Source organism: Stegostoma tigrinum, chromosome 19 (assembly GCF_030684315.1).
Source record: "Stegostoma tigrinum isolate sSteTig4 chromosome 19, sSteTig4.hap1, whole genome shotgun sequence".
NCBI classification, from domain to species: Eukaryota; Metazoa; Chordata; class Chondrichthyes; order Orectolobiformes; family Stegostomatidae; genus Stegostoma; species Stegostoma tigrinum.
In genome coordinates this window covers 61,143,786-61,162,117 of record NC_081372.1, presented here as the reverse complement: position 1 = coordinate 61,162,117, position 18,332 = coordinate 61,143,786, and the positions used below count along the sequence as shown (strand labels likewise).

Sequence of the window (18,332 nt, the reverse complement as noted above, 5' to 3'; positions counted from 1 at the left end):
AAGTCACTAATTGATGAGGAGATATGTAATTCAAAAGGATTATTGCCGGAAAAGATGGTAATACGTAGAATTCATGGTGGGAAGAGCACTGTTACATTATATAAAGTGAGTTAGAAAGTCCAGTGAAAAGTTGTGAAGTGTTGGTAGGAGTAATATTCTTGGTTCCAGAAATATGATTTATTCTCAGTTACGTTACAGCTAGATCACAGGTGGGAGTGATGCCTACTGTGGTTGAAAAGCCAATGAAAAGTCAGACAACTGTGGTGTTACAGGAAGTATATCCTGGACTTTATCCTGACTGTGTTGTAACAAGGTCACAAAGCCACAGGTGGAAACAGGAGGAGAAAGCAATGAGTGAAGATAAGGAAGTTGAAGTTCAATTACCAGAGACTATGTTTGGTCAAATGGTTGGGAAAAAAACCAAGAACAGGTAGAGGACAAAGTAGTTATTTTTAGTTCAGAAAAGCTGGCTGAATTAGATCAGAAAGATGAAAAACTGAAGCAGTTGTATCAAACAGCATGCACAGAAGAAGAATCGGAATGCATCCCAGAATGTTACTATTTTAAAAATGAAGCCTTGATGAAGAAATGGTGACTATCAGAAGCAGATGAAAAATCAGCAGAAGTTCATCAAGTTGTACACCACTGTGTTACAGAAAGGAGGTGCTGCAGGTAGCACATGAATTACCAGTAGGAGGCTATTTGGGAGTAAGGAAAACTCAACCCAAAATACAAAAACATAGTTAGTGGCCTGGACCGCAAAGGGATGTAATTGAATTTTGTTGGACGTGTCATGCTTGTCAGGTAAGGGGAAAACCCAAGGCTGTGATAGAACCAGCATGCTTAATACCCATTTCTGCATTTGAAGAAATTTTTACAAGAGTCTTAATTGTTTGTGTAGAACCCTACCTAAAACAAAAAGTATGAATCAGTATTTGATGACCATAATGGATGTGTCTACTAGATTTCCACAGGCCATTCCATTACTCAGTATCATGGCTAAAATGATAGTAGAAGAGTTAGTCATTTTTTTTTACTTGGTATGGAATACCACAGAGATACAAGAGTCAAATTTTACATTGAAATTATTCAACTTCCCTATCTTCATTCTTTGCTTTCTCTTCCTGTTTCCACCTGTGGCTTTGTGACCTTGTTACTACACAGTCAGGATAAAGTCCAGATATACTTCCTGTAACACCACAGTTGTCTGATTTTTCACTGGCTTTTCAACCACAGTTGACATCACTCCCACCTGTGATCCAGTTATATCACTATCGAGGATAAGTTATGGAAAGCTTGGGAATAAAACTATTCAAATCTACCATGTACCATGCAGAATCTCAGGGAGCATTAGAAAAGTGGCATCAAACATGCGGAGGGCTTATCATCAAGACAATCCTGAAGATTGAGACACAGGAATTCCATTTGTCCTTTCTGCAATTAGAGATGCACCTAATGAATCAACTAAATTCTGTCCGTTGAATTAGTTTTTGGGCATGAAGTGAGAGGGACACTGAAATTAATTAAGGAGAAATCGGTGAGTCAGAGTTGAGAGACCACATATTTGAATTAGCTTTATTGTCGCACATACTCAAATGAATATGGTGAAAAGTTTATAATCACTGCATTACAGTGTCATCCTAGGTACAAAAGTACTGAGGAACAGATACTTAAGATCAAATTCTTAGGAAACAAAAGAAGTTAGAAAAGTATAGAAATATATAGTCCAGTATTGGGACTATAAGTGTTAAATTTTAAGGAAGGATTAGATAGAGCAGTAGAGTTAGCTCTTCAGCATTTTAAAGTAGCACAGTATGTGATGAAACAGGAAGCAGACAAGAAATCAAAAATTCACAATTTTGGCTGTGGAGATAAAGTGTGAACATTACTCCCAGTAGTAGGTAAAGCTTTAAAAGCAAGTTTAGTGGGCCTCATCAAATCAAAAAGAAATTGATTATGTAATAAGAATGCTGGAGAGAAAGACATCTCACAGAGAGTGTCATGTGAATGTGCTCATAAGGTATTTTGATAGGGAAGGAAAATAGAAGGAGAATGTGTTACTGGTTACGACACAGCGTGAAGAATCAAGTTCAGAGGATTCTGAATTGGACATCCCTTGAATTAAATCGAACAACGAGGAAGTTCTCAAAAATTGGGATAAATCATTGAGTTACCTTCAAGAGGAAAATCAAAATGACCTAAAAGATTTATTACAATTACATGGGGAGACATGTAGGGATAAGTTGGGAAGTATGACTCTGATATTCAAAAAAAGGAATATTCATTAACAAAAATATTGCGGAGGAGACCTTGAGTTTCTGTTGGTGTTGCAACATTTCAACAATTATATTGTCAATAATGGGTCTGAGACAATTGTATACGCTGTTCATAGGCCCTTAAAGTTTTCAGAAAAGTTTAAGGATAAAAATTCCAGGCTATTTAGATGGAGCTTGTTAGTGCAGCCATTCAGTTTGAAATTATGCACGCGGCAAGACAAGAAAAGGTAATTGCTCATGCATTGTCTTGGCTGTGATGAAGGATGACAAAAGTGTTCAGTGGAGAAATGGATTTAAATGGATTGCAGTATTGAACGTTTGTGTACTTAGAGTCAATGTAATGTTTTAATTGCGTAATACTGAAGGTTTTTGGAAATAAAGCCATCATTGTATATTGATGGCTCTTAAGGGGTTAGGTTTGCTATGGCTTTACAGAGGTGTATTTTGTCCTTTGTTTTATGAAGAGAGGTTGAAACAGATGTGCTGAGCTGTCTCTGACAAGTCAATAAAGTAGAGAGCACGTGAAGTCTTGTGATAATGGCAACTGCAGATGCTGGAGAATCCAAGATAACAAAGTGTGGAGCTGGATGAACACAGCAGGCCAAGCAGCATCTTAGGAGCACAAAAGATGACGTTTCCAGCCTAGACCCTTCATCAGAGAGGGTCTAGGCCCGAAACGTCAGCTTTTGTGCTCCTGAGATGCTGCTTGGCCTGCTGTGTTCATCCAGCTCCACACTTTGTTATCTTATTATGTGAAGTCTTGAGGTTTGTTTTTAGTTGGAACAATAGAAGCAGCACAAAGGGATAGGGTAAAATGCCCACAGAATGAGAATTTGAGTTTACCATTCAGTAGCTGTTGGGAAATAGAAGCTGTTATACATGTCTTCCTGCTGCAGCAAAATACTTGAGTTTTTTCTCTCCCTCAGAGTTTTCTCTTGATGTTCTTTCCTCCTGGACTGGAAATCACAAGGGAAACAGTATGTTCAACTGAATTTGCCTTTGCCTCAGATATGATTACGGGATGTTATTGTATTGGAACCGTTGCTGTTCAGTTGTTAAATAATCTATTATTCTGCCAAGTTTTCCAACAGAGTTAAATTATTCCAATCCGTTTTTACTTTTGTTTGTGTTTTAAGTATAGCATAAGGAGAATAAAGTGTGATTTGCTTCAAGCCTGGTAGTCTGACCAATCGAATTACATCCAGAATACACACCTTATGCTTGTCTTTAAAAATAAAATAAAAGTGGTCTAGGCTATCTTCTTAATATATTCTGAGGGGGTTTATTCTGGTCAAAAATAATCACTCACACACAAATTTCAACTAAGGCAGGTCCCACAAATTCTGACTCTCTGACTGGAGTATGTCAGACACAAGTACTGACTTTCGCTAGGATACAAGTGACACAATCCTAGCCGTTCTTTCTAAATTTTCCTTCTATATGCACCTTCTTACACTAACTTTTAAACAACAATTGTAGAAAAAAATTGCAAGGTTCATGTATAAGGTTCATCTTTCAGTCAATGCCCCCTCTTTGCTAATATTCTGGATTGCTAGTTAGTGGTTTTAAAAGTTTGTATCATAGCCATTCCTAGAATTTTGTACGGTACTTTTTGTTAGTATTAAATAGCTATTTCTGTTTTACAAAAAATAAACAGTGTCACTTCATGTTTGTCAATGCAGTTAATTCAGTTTCCATGACACAAGTTCCACAATCACTGCTTCTCACTGGGGGAGGGTACCCACATGAACTGACTCTCGCTGGATATGATTTACATACAAACTGACCCTCACATGGGTACAGGTTGCAGAGACAGTAACTCTCACTGGGGTATGGGTCACATACACTGGCTCTCACTGGGGTATGGGTGACTCTGATACATCCTCCTACCGGATAGGGGTGCCTCAAACATTGACTCTCACTGGGGTATAGTTGACACAAATACTGACTCTCACTGGTGTTTCACTGGAATAGACGTTCCGTGCAAACTGTGACTGGGATATGGGCCACACGCACACTGACTCGCACTGACATACAGGTGTCTCACATACACAGACATTCAGTGGTGTACGGCTCCCTCCCGCACAGATTCTGACTGGGATACAGGCCGTATACACATTAGACAATAGACAATAGACAATAGGTGCAGGAATATGCCATTTGGCCCTTCGAGCCAGCACCACCATTCATTATGATCATGGCTGATCATCCACAATCAGTATCCTGTTCCTGCCTTATCCCCATAGCCCTTGATTCCACTATCTTTAAGAGCTTTATCTATCTCTTTCTTGAAAGTATCCAGAGACTTGGCCTCCACTGCCTTGTGGGGCAGAGCACTCCATATATCCACCACTCTCTGGGTGAAAAAGTTTCTCATCAACTCTGTTCTAAATGGCCTACCACTTATTTTTAAACTGTGTCCTCTGGTTCTGGACTCAACCATCAACGGAAACATGCTTCCTGCCTCCACAGTGTCCAATCCTTTAATAATCTTATACGTCTCAATCAGATCCCCTCTCATCCTTCTAAACTCAAGTGTATACAAGCCCAGTCGCTCCAATCTTTCAACATATGATAGTCCCGCCATTCCGGGAATTGACCTCATGAACCTACGCTGCACTCCCTCAATAGCCAGAATGTCCTTCCTCAAATGTGGAGAACAAAACTGCACACAATACTCCAGGTGCGGTCTCACCAGGGCCCTGTACTGCTGCAGAAGGACCTCTTTGCTCCTATACTCAGATCGTCTTGTTATGAAGGCCAGCATGCTATTAGCTTTCTTCACTGCCTGCTGGACCTGCATGCTTGCTTTCATTGACTGATGTACAAGAACACCCAGATCTCGTTGTATTTCCCCTTTACCTAACTTGACTCCATTTAGATAGTAATACGCCTTCCTGTTCTTGCCACCAAAGTGTATAACCACACATTTATCCACATTAAACTGCATCTGCCATGCATCCGTCCACTCACCTAGCCTTTCCAAGTCACCCTGTATTCTTATAACATCCTCCTCACATTTCACACTGCCACCCAACTTTGTGTCATCAGCAAACTTGCTAATATTACTTTTAAGGCCTGCATCTAAATCATTAATGTATATTTTAAATAGCTGCGGTCCCAGCATCGAACCTTGTGGGACCCCACTGGTCACTGCCAGCAATTCCAAAAGGGATCTGTTTATCACCACTCTTTGCTTCCTGTCAGCCAGCCAATTTTCAGTCCAAGCCAGTATTTTGCCCCCAATACCATGTGCCCTAATTTTGTTCACCAATCTCCAATGTGGGACTTTATCAAAGGCTTTCTGAAAGTCCAGGTATATTACATCCACTGGCTCTTCCTTGTCCATCTTCATAGTTACATAGAAATCATAGAAATCATAGAACATTACAGCACAGTACAGGCCCTTCGGCCCTCGATGTTGTGCCGACCTGTCATACCAATCTCAAGCCCATCTAACCTACACTATTCCATGTACATCCTTATGCTTGTCCAATGACGACTTAACTGTACCTAAAGTTGGCGATTCTACTGCTGTTGCAGGCAAAGCGTCCCATTCCCTTACTACTCTCTGAGTAAAGAAACAACCTCTGACATCTGTCCTATATCTTTCACCCCTCAATTTAAAGCTATGCCCCCTCGTGCTCGCCATCACCATCCTAGGAAAAAGGTTCTCCCTATCCATCCTATCTAACCCTCTGATTATTTTATATGTCTCAATTAAGTCACCTCTCAACCTTCTTCTCTCTAATGAAAACAGCCTCAAGTCCCTCAGCCTTTCCTCGTAAGACTTTCCCTCCATACCAGGCAACATCCTAGTAAATCTCCTCTGCACCCTTTCCAAAGCTTCCACATCCTTCTTATAATACGGTGACCAGAACTGTACACAATACTCCAAGTGCGGCCGCACCAGAGTTTTGTACAGCTTCACCATAACCTCTTGGTTCCCGAACTCGATCCCTCTATCAATAAAAGCTAAAACACTGTATGCCTTCTTAACAGCCCTGTCAACCTGGGTGGCAACTTTCAAGGATCTGTGTACATGGACACTGAGATCTCTCTGCTCATCTACACTACTAAGAATCTTACCATTAGCCCTGTACTTTGCCTTCTGGTTACTCCTACCAAACTGCATCATCTCACATCCTCAAAAAATTCCAGAAGATTAGTCAAGCACGATTTCCCCTTCATAAATCCATGCTGACTCTGACCTATCCTGTTACTGCTCTCCAAATGAGTCGTAATTTCATCTTTTACAATTGACTTCAGCATCTTTCCCACCACTGACGTCAGGCTAACCGGTCTATAATTCCCTGTTTTCTCTCTCCCGCCTTTCTTGAAAAGTGGGACAACATTAGCCACCCTCCAGTCCACAGGAACTGATCCTGAATCGATAGAACCTTGGAAAATAATTACCAATGCATCCACGATTTCTAGAGCCACCTCCTTAAGTACCCTGGGATGCAAACCATCATGTCCCGGGGACTTATCAGCCTTCAGACCTAACAGTCTATCCAACACCATTTCCTTCCTAATATAAATACCCTTCAGTTCGTCCATTATCCTCGGTCCTTCACCCACTATTGCATCTGGAAGATTGCTTGTGTCTTCCCTAGTGAAGACAGATCCAAAGTACCTATTCAACTCTTCTGCCATTTCCTTGTTCCCCAGAATAAATTCACCCGTTTCTGTCTTCAAGGGCCCAATTTTAGTCTTAACCATTTTTTTTCTTTTCACGTACCGAAAAAAGCTTTTACTATCCTCCTTTATATTTTTGGACAGTTTGCCTCGTACCTCACTTTTTCTCCACTTATTGCCTTAAAGTTATCCTCTGTTGCTCCTTAAAACTTTCCCAGTCCTCCGGCTTCCCACTCATCTTTGCTATGTTACACTTCTTTTTTATCTTTCTACAGTCGTTAACTTCCCTCATCAGCCACGGCCACCCCTGCCTCCCCTTAGGATCTTTCTTCCTCTTTGGTATGAACTGATCCGGCACCTTCTGCATTATATCCAGAAATACCTGCCATTGTTGCTCCACTGCCATCCCTGATAGGGTATTGAACCATTGAACTTTGGCCAGCTCCTCCCTCATAGCTCCATAGTTCCCTTTGTTCAACTGCAATACTGACACTTCCGATTCTCCCTTCTCCCTCTCAAACTGCAGACTGAAACTTATCATATTATGGTCACTACCTCCTAATGGCTCCTTTACTTTGAGGTCCCTGATCAAATCTGGTTCGTTGCACAACACCAGATCCAGAATTGCCTCCTCCCTGGTATGCTCCAGTACAAGCTGTTCTAAGAATCCATCTCAGAGGCACTCCACAAACTCCCTCTCTTAGGGTCCAGTACCATCCTGATTCTCCCAGTCTACCCGCATGTTGAAATCTCCCATAATAACTGTAGTGATACCTTTGCGAGAGGCCAATTTCAACTCTTGATTCAACTTGTACCCTACATCCTGACCACTGTTTGGGGGCCTGTAGATAACTCCCATTAGGGTCTTTCTACCCTTAGAATTTCTCAGCTTTATCCATACTGACTCTACATCTCCTGATTCTATGTACCCCCTTGCAAGGGACTGAATATCATTCCTCACCAACAGGGCCACCCCACCCCCTCTGCCCACCAGTCTGTCCTTTCAATAACACGTATAGCCTTGAATATTCATTTCCCAGGCCCTGTCCATTTGAAGCCACGTCTCAGTTATCCCCACAACATCATACCTGCCAATTTCCATCTGAGCCTCAAGCTCATCCACCTTTTTTCTTATGCTTCATGTATTCATATATAATATTTTTAATTTGTTACTCCCCTCACCCTTCCTATCAATCCCTATTTCACCTGACCATTCTGTATGAACCCTTCTTGAGTTTTCTGCTCGGTTGATTTTGTTGTCTTTCTTAACTTCTCTTAGTTTCACTTTCCCTTTAACTTCCTTCTTACATTTCCAGTTTGTCCCCTCCCCCTCACTACTTAGTTTAAACACACCTGCATTGCCTGCCAGAATACTGGTCTCCCTCCCTCTTGTACAATTTATCCTTACCGCAAAACATACCCCAGTGATCCAAGAATTTAAATCCTTGCTTTCTGCACCAGTTCCTCAGCCACACATTCAAGTCCATTATCTCCCTGTTCCTACCCTCTCCAGCCCGAGGAACTGGAAGCAAACCAGAGATAACCACCCTTGAAGTCCTGCTTTTCAGCCTTCTTCCGAGTTCTATGAAGTCCTGCTACAGAATGTCCCTCCTCTTCTTCCCGACATCATTAGTGCCGACATGCACCACCACCTCTGGCTCTTCACCTTCACCCTTGAGGATTCTCTGCACTCTGTCGGTGACGTCCTGGATCCTAGCACCAGGAAGGCAACACACCATCCTCAAATCCTGCCTGTTGCAGCAGAAACTCCTTTCAGTCCCTCTTACTATGGGGTCCCCTATTACCACGGCTCTTCATGATGTCTGCCTCCACGCCAATTTTTGATTGGCAGACCTGTCCGCCTCTCAGACTGGCATGTTGACTGTCACTGGATCATGGGTCCCACAGATTATGACTGTCACTGGTTTATAGTCTGCGTACACACTCAATGGGATGCAGGTCCCATCAACTAATTGTCACTGAGATCTGTCTTACACACTGCTTCTCAGTAGGATTGAGGTCATACACACACTGACTCTAACATGGATGCAGGCTCCTCCCTCACAACTCTCACCAGGGTATGGATCCTATTCACACTGACTCTACTGGGGTATGAGCAAACTGAGTATTGCAGTGGAATGAATTCATAAGGTTTATATAACAGTAGAATTGTATTGCTGTTTCCCATGATTGTTGGATTGCGAGTTGATTACAATTGTAAGCAACGGCACCGGTGACATTGTGTCAGATATGAATACAATATCATAGATCCATATAATTAGTGAGATCCATGGCACTGAAAAAGGCCCTATGGCCCATTACTTTTGCACTGGTCAAAATCTCATTTTACAACACATGACATTGCAATTGCACATCTAAATACTTCTTAAATGTCATGAGGGTTTCTGCCCCTAACGTTGTTACAAGCAATGAGTTCCAGATTCCCACCACCCACCACATTGAAAAGCTTCTTCCTCATAAAGTCAGGCAGCATAGAAATGTACGCTTCAGCCCAAGCAGTCCAGGCCGAACATCATCCCAAAAGAAACTAATTCCATCTGACTGCTCCTGGCCCACATCTCTGCAAACCTTTCCTATCCATGTGCTTATCTAAATGTCTTTTAAATATTGCAGCTGTGCCTGAATCCACCACTTGCTCAGAAAGTCCATTCCACATGCAACGCACCTTTATGTAAAAAATTGCCCACATGTCTTTTTTAAATCTCTCTCTTCTCACCTTAAAAATATGCCTCCTTGCTTTGAAGTCCGCCATCCTATCTCTTCAAAACCTCTGCCTCTTCCCTAAATGAATGCCTCTGCTCATTGATCCCTCCATTAAGAAGAAATATTTCTTCATGTGTACTCTCGCTATGGCCCTCATAATTTTATACATCTCACCATGTCCCCTCTCAGTCCCCAAAGCTCTAAAGAAAACAACCACTGTCTGGCCCGAAACATCAGCTTTCCTGCTCCTCTGATGCTGCCTGACCTGCTGTGTTCCTCCAGCTCCACACTTTGCTATCTCAGACTGTCCAATCTCTTTTCATAACAGAAACTTTCCAGCCCCAGGCAACATCCTGGTAGAAATAAATAACAGCAGAAGGAAATGAGGATGCTGCAAATCAGAAACAAAAACAGAAAATGCTGGTAAAGCTCGGCAGGTCTAGCAGCATCTGTGGAGAGAAATCAGAATTAACGTTTTGTGTCTAGTGACCTTTCCTCAGAACTCAGGGTATGAATACAACGTAGGATTTGAATTGTGTCCAATATGACTACAGCACTGGATATGAATACAGTGTCGGGTAAGAACAGTGGCTGATATTACAACAGAGTCACAAATGAATACTGGCAGATTGGGAACAGTAATGGTTTAGTGATAACGTTTTATCACATGTCTTGCTTGAAAGCTATGCTCTAGAGTCGGACAGTGTGTGATATTTGGTGCAGGCCAAAGTCGATAATTACCAGCAATCAGGTTCACACCAGCTCTGGGCAAACACTTTCTGTACATGACTCAGTAAAAATTTTGAAATGTAACGGTGATCAAACATACCCAAAACAGATCATTCAAAAGTTCCCTGACCCTGTGCAAGTGAAATAGGGACTGATTGGATTGATAATGGAATTGCAGTTAATGTCATGTGTTCATTTTCCAAAGCTACAAGGTTAAACATCTCACAGGAATTTGTTCGAGAATTTCAGACTGTATTTGAAAAGTGAGGACAAAGGGTTTGTTGACAGTCAGGAAAATGGTCATGTCATTTGGTGTTGTTTATACTCAAGAGGGGTTGGGTAAGATATATGTGGATTTCTAACTAACGTGATCACTATCTGTACAAACTTACCACATCCGCTTCTATTCCACTGCTCTATTTATAAAACACAACCTGCTGTTGGCCTTTTTATAACTTTAATGCCCCATATGCGGGCTGCCATGTTGTTTGTATCAGATCCTATTCTGCCTACTAATCTTCATTGAGATTATTCTGTTCTTCCCTGCTATTCCTCCCACTCTATCTTATGTCAAAATTCTCAGTTTTAATAGTCATCTTCCATCTCTTAATGCATCTCAGTAATCTGTTTTTGACTTCTGGAACTTTCCTGTTCTGCTACTAGCTGCTGAAAAATTATTTGCTTTTTTTTGTACTCAGCAAATTTCAAATTTTGCTCCCACTACCTGAATCAAAATTGCTTACACCTATTAAGAACTAAAATGGATGCAGCGCTAACATAGAGCAGAGAACAGTACAGCACAGGAAACAGACCCTTTGGCCCACAGTGTTGTGCTGAACATGACACCAAATTAAGCTAATCTCTTCTACCTGCTCTTGGTCCATATCCCTCCATTGCATACTCACGTGCTTATCTAGAAGTCCCTTAAATGTCCCTATAATATCTGTCTCCACAGCGGCTGCACCCACCACCGCGCCCCACCACCAAGTCTGTGTTCCAGACTCCTACAAACTCTCTGTGTTTAAAAACTTGCCCGTCACGTCTCCTTTGAACTTTTCCCCTCTCAGCTTAAATGCATGCCCCCCAGCATTAGGCATTTTTACTGTAGGATAAAGATTCTGACCATCAACCATATTTATGCATCTCATAATGTTATAGACTTCTGTCAAGCCTCCCCTTAGCCTCCAATTCTCCACAGAAAACAACCCAAATTTTTCTAGGAGATAGTAAGAATTCAAATGCTCGAGTCAAAGACAACACAGTGTGGAGCTGGAGGAATGCAACAGGCCAGGCAGCATCAGAGGAGCAGGAAAGTTGATGTTTTGGGTTGGGACCCTTTTTCAGAAATGGGGAAAGGAGAAGGGAGCTCTGCAATAAATAGAGAGAGGAGGGGTGAGGTTGGGAAGTTAGGTGGGATGGTGATAGCTGAGTGCAAGTAGGCAGTGGTGGAGATTGGTCAGTGAGGTGGGAGGAGCAATAGGTGGGGAAAAAGACGGACAGGTTGTGTCAGGTCAGGGAGGAGGGGATGAGAGGGAGGGTTGGTCATGAGATGAGGCTGGGGTTGGGGAGATTTTGAAATTGGTAAAGTCCACATTTAGGCCATTGGGCTGTAGGCTCCCAAGAAAGAATATGAGGTGCTGCTCCTCCAGTTTGCGGGTGGCGTCATTGTGACGCTGGAGGAAGCCCAGGATGGACATGTCACCCAGGGAGTGGGAGAAGGAGTTGAAACGGTTCACGACTGGGAGGTGTTGTCGTTTGTCACGTACAGAGCGCAGGTGCTCTACAAAGCGGTTTCCGAACCTCCACTTCGTCCCACCAATGTGGAGGAGACCACATCGGGAGCAGTGGATGCAGTAGACCACATTGACAGATGTGCAGGTGTAGACTCCCCTCATAATTTCTAATCCAGGTAGCATCCTGGTAAGCCTCTCCATAGCCTCCACATTCTTCCTCATGTGTGACGACCAGAATTGATCTACACCTCTCTGGAATTTTTGACGCTCTTCTACGCTATCCACAAATCTTTGCATTGTCTGTAAACTTATTAACCCACCCACCTACATTTTCATCCAAGTCATTTATAATTTCATCTAAGTCATTTATGCAATCTAATCAGCTCCTGTTTTTGGATAAATGTAAGGTATTGCATTTCAGTAAAACAAGGGCAGGACTTATACAATTAATGGTAGCGCCCTGCATAGTCTGAAAGAACAGAGACCTAGGGGTTCAGGTACATAATTCTTTAAAATTTGCTTTACATGTAGACAGGGTGGTTAAGAAGGCATTTAGCATGCTTGCCTTCATTGTCCAGACCTTTGAGTATAGGAGTTGGGATGTCATTTTGAGATTGTATAAGACGCTGGTGAGGCCTTTTCTAGAGTAGTATTTGCAGCTCTGGTCACCCTGTTGCAGGAAGGATATTATTAAACTGGAGGGGGTCCAGAAAAGATTTCCCAGAATGCTGCTGGGAATGGAGGGTTTGAGTTGTAAAAATAGGCTGGATTGGCTAGGACTTTTTTCACTGGACCATAGGAGTTTGAGTGGAGACCTTATAGAAATTTATAAAATCATGAGGGGCACAGAAAGGGTGAATACCTAATGGCCTTCTCCCTAGTGTGAGGGAATTCAAAACTCGGGGACATCTTTTTAATGTGAGAGGAGAACAATTTACAAAGCTCATGAGGAGCAGCTTTTTTCCACAGAGAGCGGTTTGTGTGTGGAATGAACTGCCAGACGAAGTAATGGATACAGGTACTGTTAGAATGTTTAAAAGACATTTGGATAAATACATAAATAGGAAACGTTTAGAGTGATACAGGCCAAATACAGGCAGGTGGGGCTAGTTTGGTTTCGGAGCATGGTTGGTGTGGACCATAGGGTCTGTTCCCATGCTCAATGCCTCTATGACACCGTCCAGTTAGGAGCATAAAAAATGAAGCATTATTCACTTAAAAATATCCTTGACAGAGAGGGCTCACTTGGTCCTAGACCCCAGCAATGTCTATAGAATAACCCTTGATTCAGGAAATTGAAGCAGGGACAGGAGCCGTATTGTGGCCTTTCTGGATTTGGAAGAGAAAATCTTGCACCTATGTTTTAGCTCAGAAGTGCTCAAGTCTTGTTTATGTTTCCAGAGAGGATTGAAGCCAGAATGGAAGAGAAGGATAGAATCTCTGAGAGAAGTTTGTAAAATCTATGGTGCAAGTAAATGGAAGGAGGGGATCAATACAACATGAACCTTTAAAGAAGCATTTCAAAGAGTACTTACTGACAGAGCACGGGTGTCTCGGCCTTTCTGCTGGAGTCTGTTCACAATGACAGTGTCCTTCAGTGCCAGGCTTGACCCGTCAGAGGTATTTTCACAGGTGCCCCAGGTCGCATAGACTGAAGTGGACCTGTCCTTCTGCTGGGTGTGTAAGGGCACAGTCTTCCTCAGGTAACACCAGGTTAGCTTAGGTTGAGTGTCCATCTTCTGGAAGGAGGAATAGTCAGAGTTGATCTCAGTCGATGGGATAACAATGCTTCGCTCCCTCATTGACCTGCATTGGACACAGTTTTGGGGTCTTTTGCCACCTGAAGTACACATGTGTTGCTGACATTTAGATCCAGCTAACATTGACCATTCCAATTCTCCATTCAGTTTAACGTTGCTGACACCTTGTTGACATTGTCCCAGCAATGAATGAGCAATGCTACAAACAGGAGCCCAACGGCCTTGGTGGAGACTGTTAGCTGCTGTCCAGGGTACACCCTGGAGCCTGCCACCTGGTTGGCTGCCAATAGGCCACTGGAATCTCTTGTTCATTAAATGAATAAGATTGGTGACAACAGCTGTAGTGCGAATAGCTGATGGGAGTTGACCACCTTCAGAAATAGTGAAGGTGTATTGAAATATTTCACAGCCTTCTGTTTTCCACTCTTTAGTGCCTGTTTGGTAAGAAGTGAATGACGGCTGCACTGTTGGATGTGATGTCTGCTGGTCATGATGGGATGCCTTAGGCTCACTCCACCGGGAAGCCTGAGAATCATCTTTACTTGTCTCCTCGTGCACTATAATTTGTTCAGTCAGTGCAGAGGGTAATCCGATCAGCTCCGTCTTGGCCCATTGGAGTTGATATTTTGGAAGAAAATGATGCTTTTGTAAGGACGAATCTTTTATCTGAGGAGGTACTGGTGTAACACATTGGATCGCGTGAGATTCCACATGGATAACCTTGTTAGGATTGTTTGCCTGAACCGCAACAGCATCTGATAATGATGGAAAATCCTTCAGCCGACCAACACTCCCACTGTCTTCCCTTATTTCTGCCTTGGCCTCTGAATGTGAAGGCAAGAATTGAAGAAGGTATGTGGATGAAGTTGCTACTGACCCAGGACAAGAATGTGGCTGATTGGACAATGCCTGCTCGAGGTCAGTGAAGTTGATGGAAACAGTTGGTGACAGTTGCTTTGGGGAGTTGGTACATTGAAGGTGCCCGTGCCCCCTATTTGAGGTCAGGATGCCAACAAATGGAAATGGCTGACTAGGAACAATCATGCCTGGTAAATCGGAGTCAAACTGTATATCCTCAGTTGGATTTCCAATATCAACTAACTTCAGTCTTTGTTTCTTTTTGGGAGGTTTTGCTGGTGGAAGTTTTGAGACACCATTGTTAGCATCATTATATTCTTCAGGCTGACTTTCTTGCTGGCTGTTCACTTTGATTGGCTCTTGTACAGCTTTATTTTCTGGAAATTGAATACTAAGTTGCCTCACCAGCTTCGCATGTGAGAAATGCCTCTGTATTGATCTCTGTTGATCTTTCTCTTTTTGCAGGCTTGGTACAGATGATGGTTGGAAGAGATGGAGACCCTTTGTTCTGTGGCCAGTGGCTCCCTGCAGTGCACTGGCTAAAGTTGTGTGGCCTGGCCTGTCACCTATATTCGACAACTTGACTGAACTGGAGGTTGTGATAACAGGCAGTTCCTGGACCAATGGACTCTTGGTTTTGACTGAATTATGACAAGGATCTAGATTTGTCTGACTGAGTGAAGGATTGTCACAATTGCTCTGTAAAAACCGTGTCTGAAACATCTGACTATTGAACGTTGTAACCTTCACTGGGCCAAAAATCAATGGATCTGAAAGGTGCTTTCTAACAGGGATTTTATGAATTGAGGAAGTGGCCAGTGAGCTGGTGTGTTGATTCTCAGAGAAGACAGTGATCGCTCTGTCCTGTGCCATGGTATGGTTGGCACTGTTTATTGTGGAAACCTGTGTGACTCGGTTGTCAAATTGCAGGGTAGGCATGGCACTGCTAGTTCTCTTTACTGCCTGGTATTTCTTTCTAAACGTCTCTTCCCCGTATATGGACCACTTCTCATGGGAGAATTTTGTCAGCTTTTTCTGGCTGTTTCTCTTTTCTAAGGACTTGTGCTTGCTTTTTGACACTGAATGAAATTCAGTAACATTGGAGATCTTTTCACTGGGAGTGGAGGACCCATCCACAATGGGAGCACATGCCAGAGAGTCCTCAAGAGCAGTTTGCCTGACCAGGATTCGATGGTGTGATGGATGGAAGTCTAGTGATCTAGACAGTGAGTTCTCAGTGTGTAATGCAGCGGAGGGCGTCTTCTGTAAGCAATGCTTCTCTGGGCCAGAGCTTAAAACTTTGGCTATTTCTCTGGATAATATACTATACTCGCCTGGTGGCAACGAATTACTTCTTATAACTGGTAAACAATCAACAGTCGGGGCAAGATGAGAAGGTAATGAGAGGAATGTTTGCTGTAATTTGCCTGGGGATGGTGGGATGGCCTTTGGTAAATTGGACGAAAGATTTGATCTCTTATTGGCTTGACTAGATTTCATGTCAAAGTGAAAGGAATCCTTAAATGTATAAGGCATTGGCAAATCAATGCTCCCCTGTTTAGAAATAACCATTTTTCTTGGCCGCACATTTTCTAAATGTTTGTCATCAACGACAGCCTTGTTATCAGAGATCAGTTTTGAGATTCGTTCTCCCAGCTCCAGTTTCCCAAGCTGGTTCCTATCCATTCGTTGCACAGCTTTTTCCCCTATTGTTAGTCCATCAGTACTCTGCTCAGCACTAATCAAGCTCTGACTGGGCTGAGAGGCTCTCCCTGGCTCAGTATCAGTGCTCTGCCCTTGACAACTCTGTACAGAACCTGAGGAACATGACTGCTGGTCAGAACTGTCCGAATGGGAAAAGTATCCAGAATCTGTACTTTCATTTGTCTGCACACTAGAACTTGAAGATTTGTGGATCCACTGTTTAGCAAAATATGTTGCCTGTTGTCTCTGTAAAGAAATCTGCCTGTTTCCAGTTGGAGTTTCCTGTTGTTGGACATCCTGTTTCTGTCCATCAGTTACCTCGTTCTCCCCCTTCTCGGTAGTGGAAGTCCTGCTCCAAAACATGTCTTGGGGCACTACATTTGGGTAGCCCTGGTGCCCTAAATGGTCCATGTTGTTGGATTTGGGCACTAGCTGCACATGTTGACAGGATCCACTTCCTTTCTGCCCATCCTCCTGTTGAATATTTATATCCGAATGTCTGGCATCCACACATTTCAGTGATGAGCTGGCACCTGACTCACTACCTGTTAGAAGGCGACAATTATTCACGTGTGTTTGTGTCCTTTTGTGTTTATACAGATTACTCTGAGTTTTAAAGGAAAACCCACAAGTTGTGCATGGGAATGGCCGTTCTCCGGTGTGAGAACGGATGTGTTTCTCCAGGACGCTGGGTTTTAAGCAGTCTCTCCCACAATGACTACACACATACTTACTCTGCTTTCTCAGCTTGACCTGATTCATATTCACCAGAAGTTGGTACTGTCTTTGTCCAGTCTCATGGGCTGCGGTTTCAATCCCTGGTCCACTCTTATGGGAGAAACGGTGAGGTGGTTCTCGATCATTGTGGATGACAGATTGACTGGTTGTCTCGGATTGTGGTGCTGGAATTTCCAACGTACTGCAGGTAAGAGCAATATAGGAACTCTTACCAATTCTTTGTGCACTTTTTGGAGACTTCTGTTGAGCTGACTGCTGGAAGATTTGGTGAGGAAATAAAGGGGAAGGATTTGGCTGCAGGGAGATCAGTTGAGAAGGTTGAGGGCCATCAGATAGTTTTGTAGGGTCGGAATAAGGTGCTGTGTCGATCAATCCTGGCTGGTGGACAGGGCCCTGGATCTGTAGGAGACTCTGAAATGGAATGTCTGATGGTCCAGCATCCATCGGATCAAGCAGATCTGTTTTGTTCTCACAAGCTGTAGCCATCATCTCTGCACTCTGGTGTAATGTTCACCTAGCCTCTAGATGATACTGAATGAACTGTAAAATACAAATATGTTGGATTAAGTTACAGGTTGCTGTAACGTCAGAACATGCGACATTGATATGAGCCCATTGCCTGTGTCAGTAATCAGGAAGGTATGTAATCAGTGCATCTGCTGGATTCAGCACTGGTGAATACCTAGCCCATCGATGCTATCACACCACTGCAGTGAACAGTAGATCACAAAAGATCTTGCAGGGAGTATTTAAACTGGACTTTGTTTCTCTCTAACCTCAACCTCACATTTATGTGAGAGAAAAGGGTGGCATGGTGACATGGTGTTAACATTGCTGCCTCACAGCGCCCGGGACCCAGGTTTGATTCCAGCCTCGGGCGACTGTGTGGAGTTTACGCATTCTCCCCGTGTCTGCGTGGGATTCCTCCGGGTGCTCCAGTGCTTTTTACCATGGTCCAAAGTTGTGCATGCCAGCTGGATTAGTCATGCTAAATGCAAGGTTACTGGGTCAGGGTGGGTGAAGACCTGTTGGGCCAAATGGCCTCCTTCTGCACTATAGCAATTCTAGAGAAAGCTATTTTCTTGATACTTGATACACAGGCACAAGGCAGTCTACTTCCTTTGATATGATTGACTGTGTTGCAGTTCCCCCTCCCCCGGAGTTCTCCATAT

The 18,332-nt window shown here is 43.1% G+C and overlaps 1 protein-coding gene across 1 annotated transcript in view; it reads right to left on the bottom strand.

Annotated features, from left to right (window-relative positions):
* LOC125461608 (zinc finger protein 40-like) overlaps positions 1-17,646 on the bottom strand; it is a 51,328-nt gene extending 33,682 nt beyond the window's left edge. The window contains exon 1 of the mRNA XM_059652657.1: positions 13,636-17,646. Within this exon, the coding sequence (XP_059508640.1) occupies positions 13,636-17,646 (4,011 nt within the window). The remainder of the gene's footprint in view (positions 1-13,635) is intronic.
* Between the last annotated feature and the right edge of the window lie 686 nt (positions 17,647-18,332).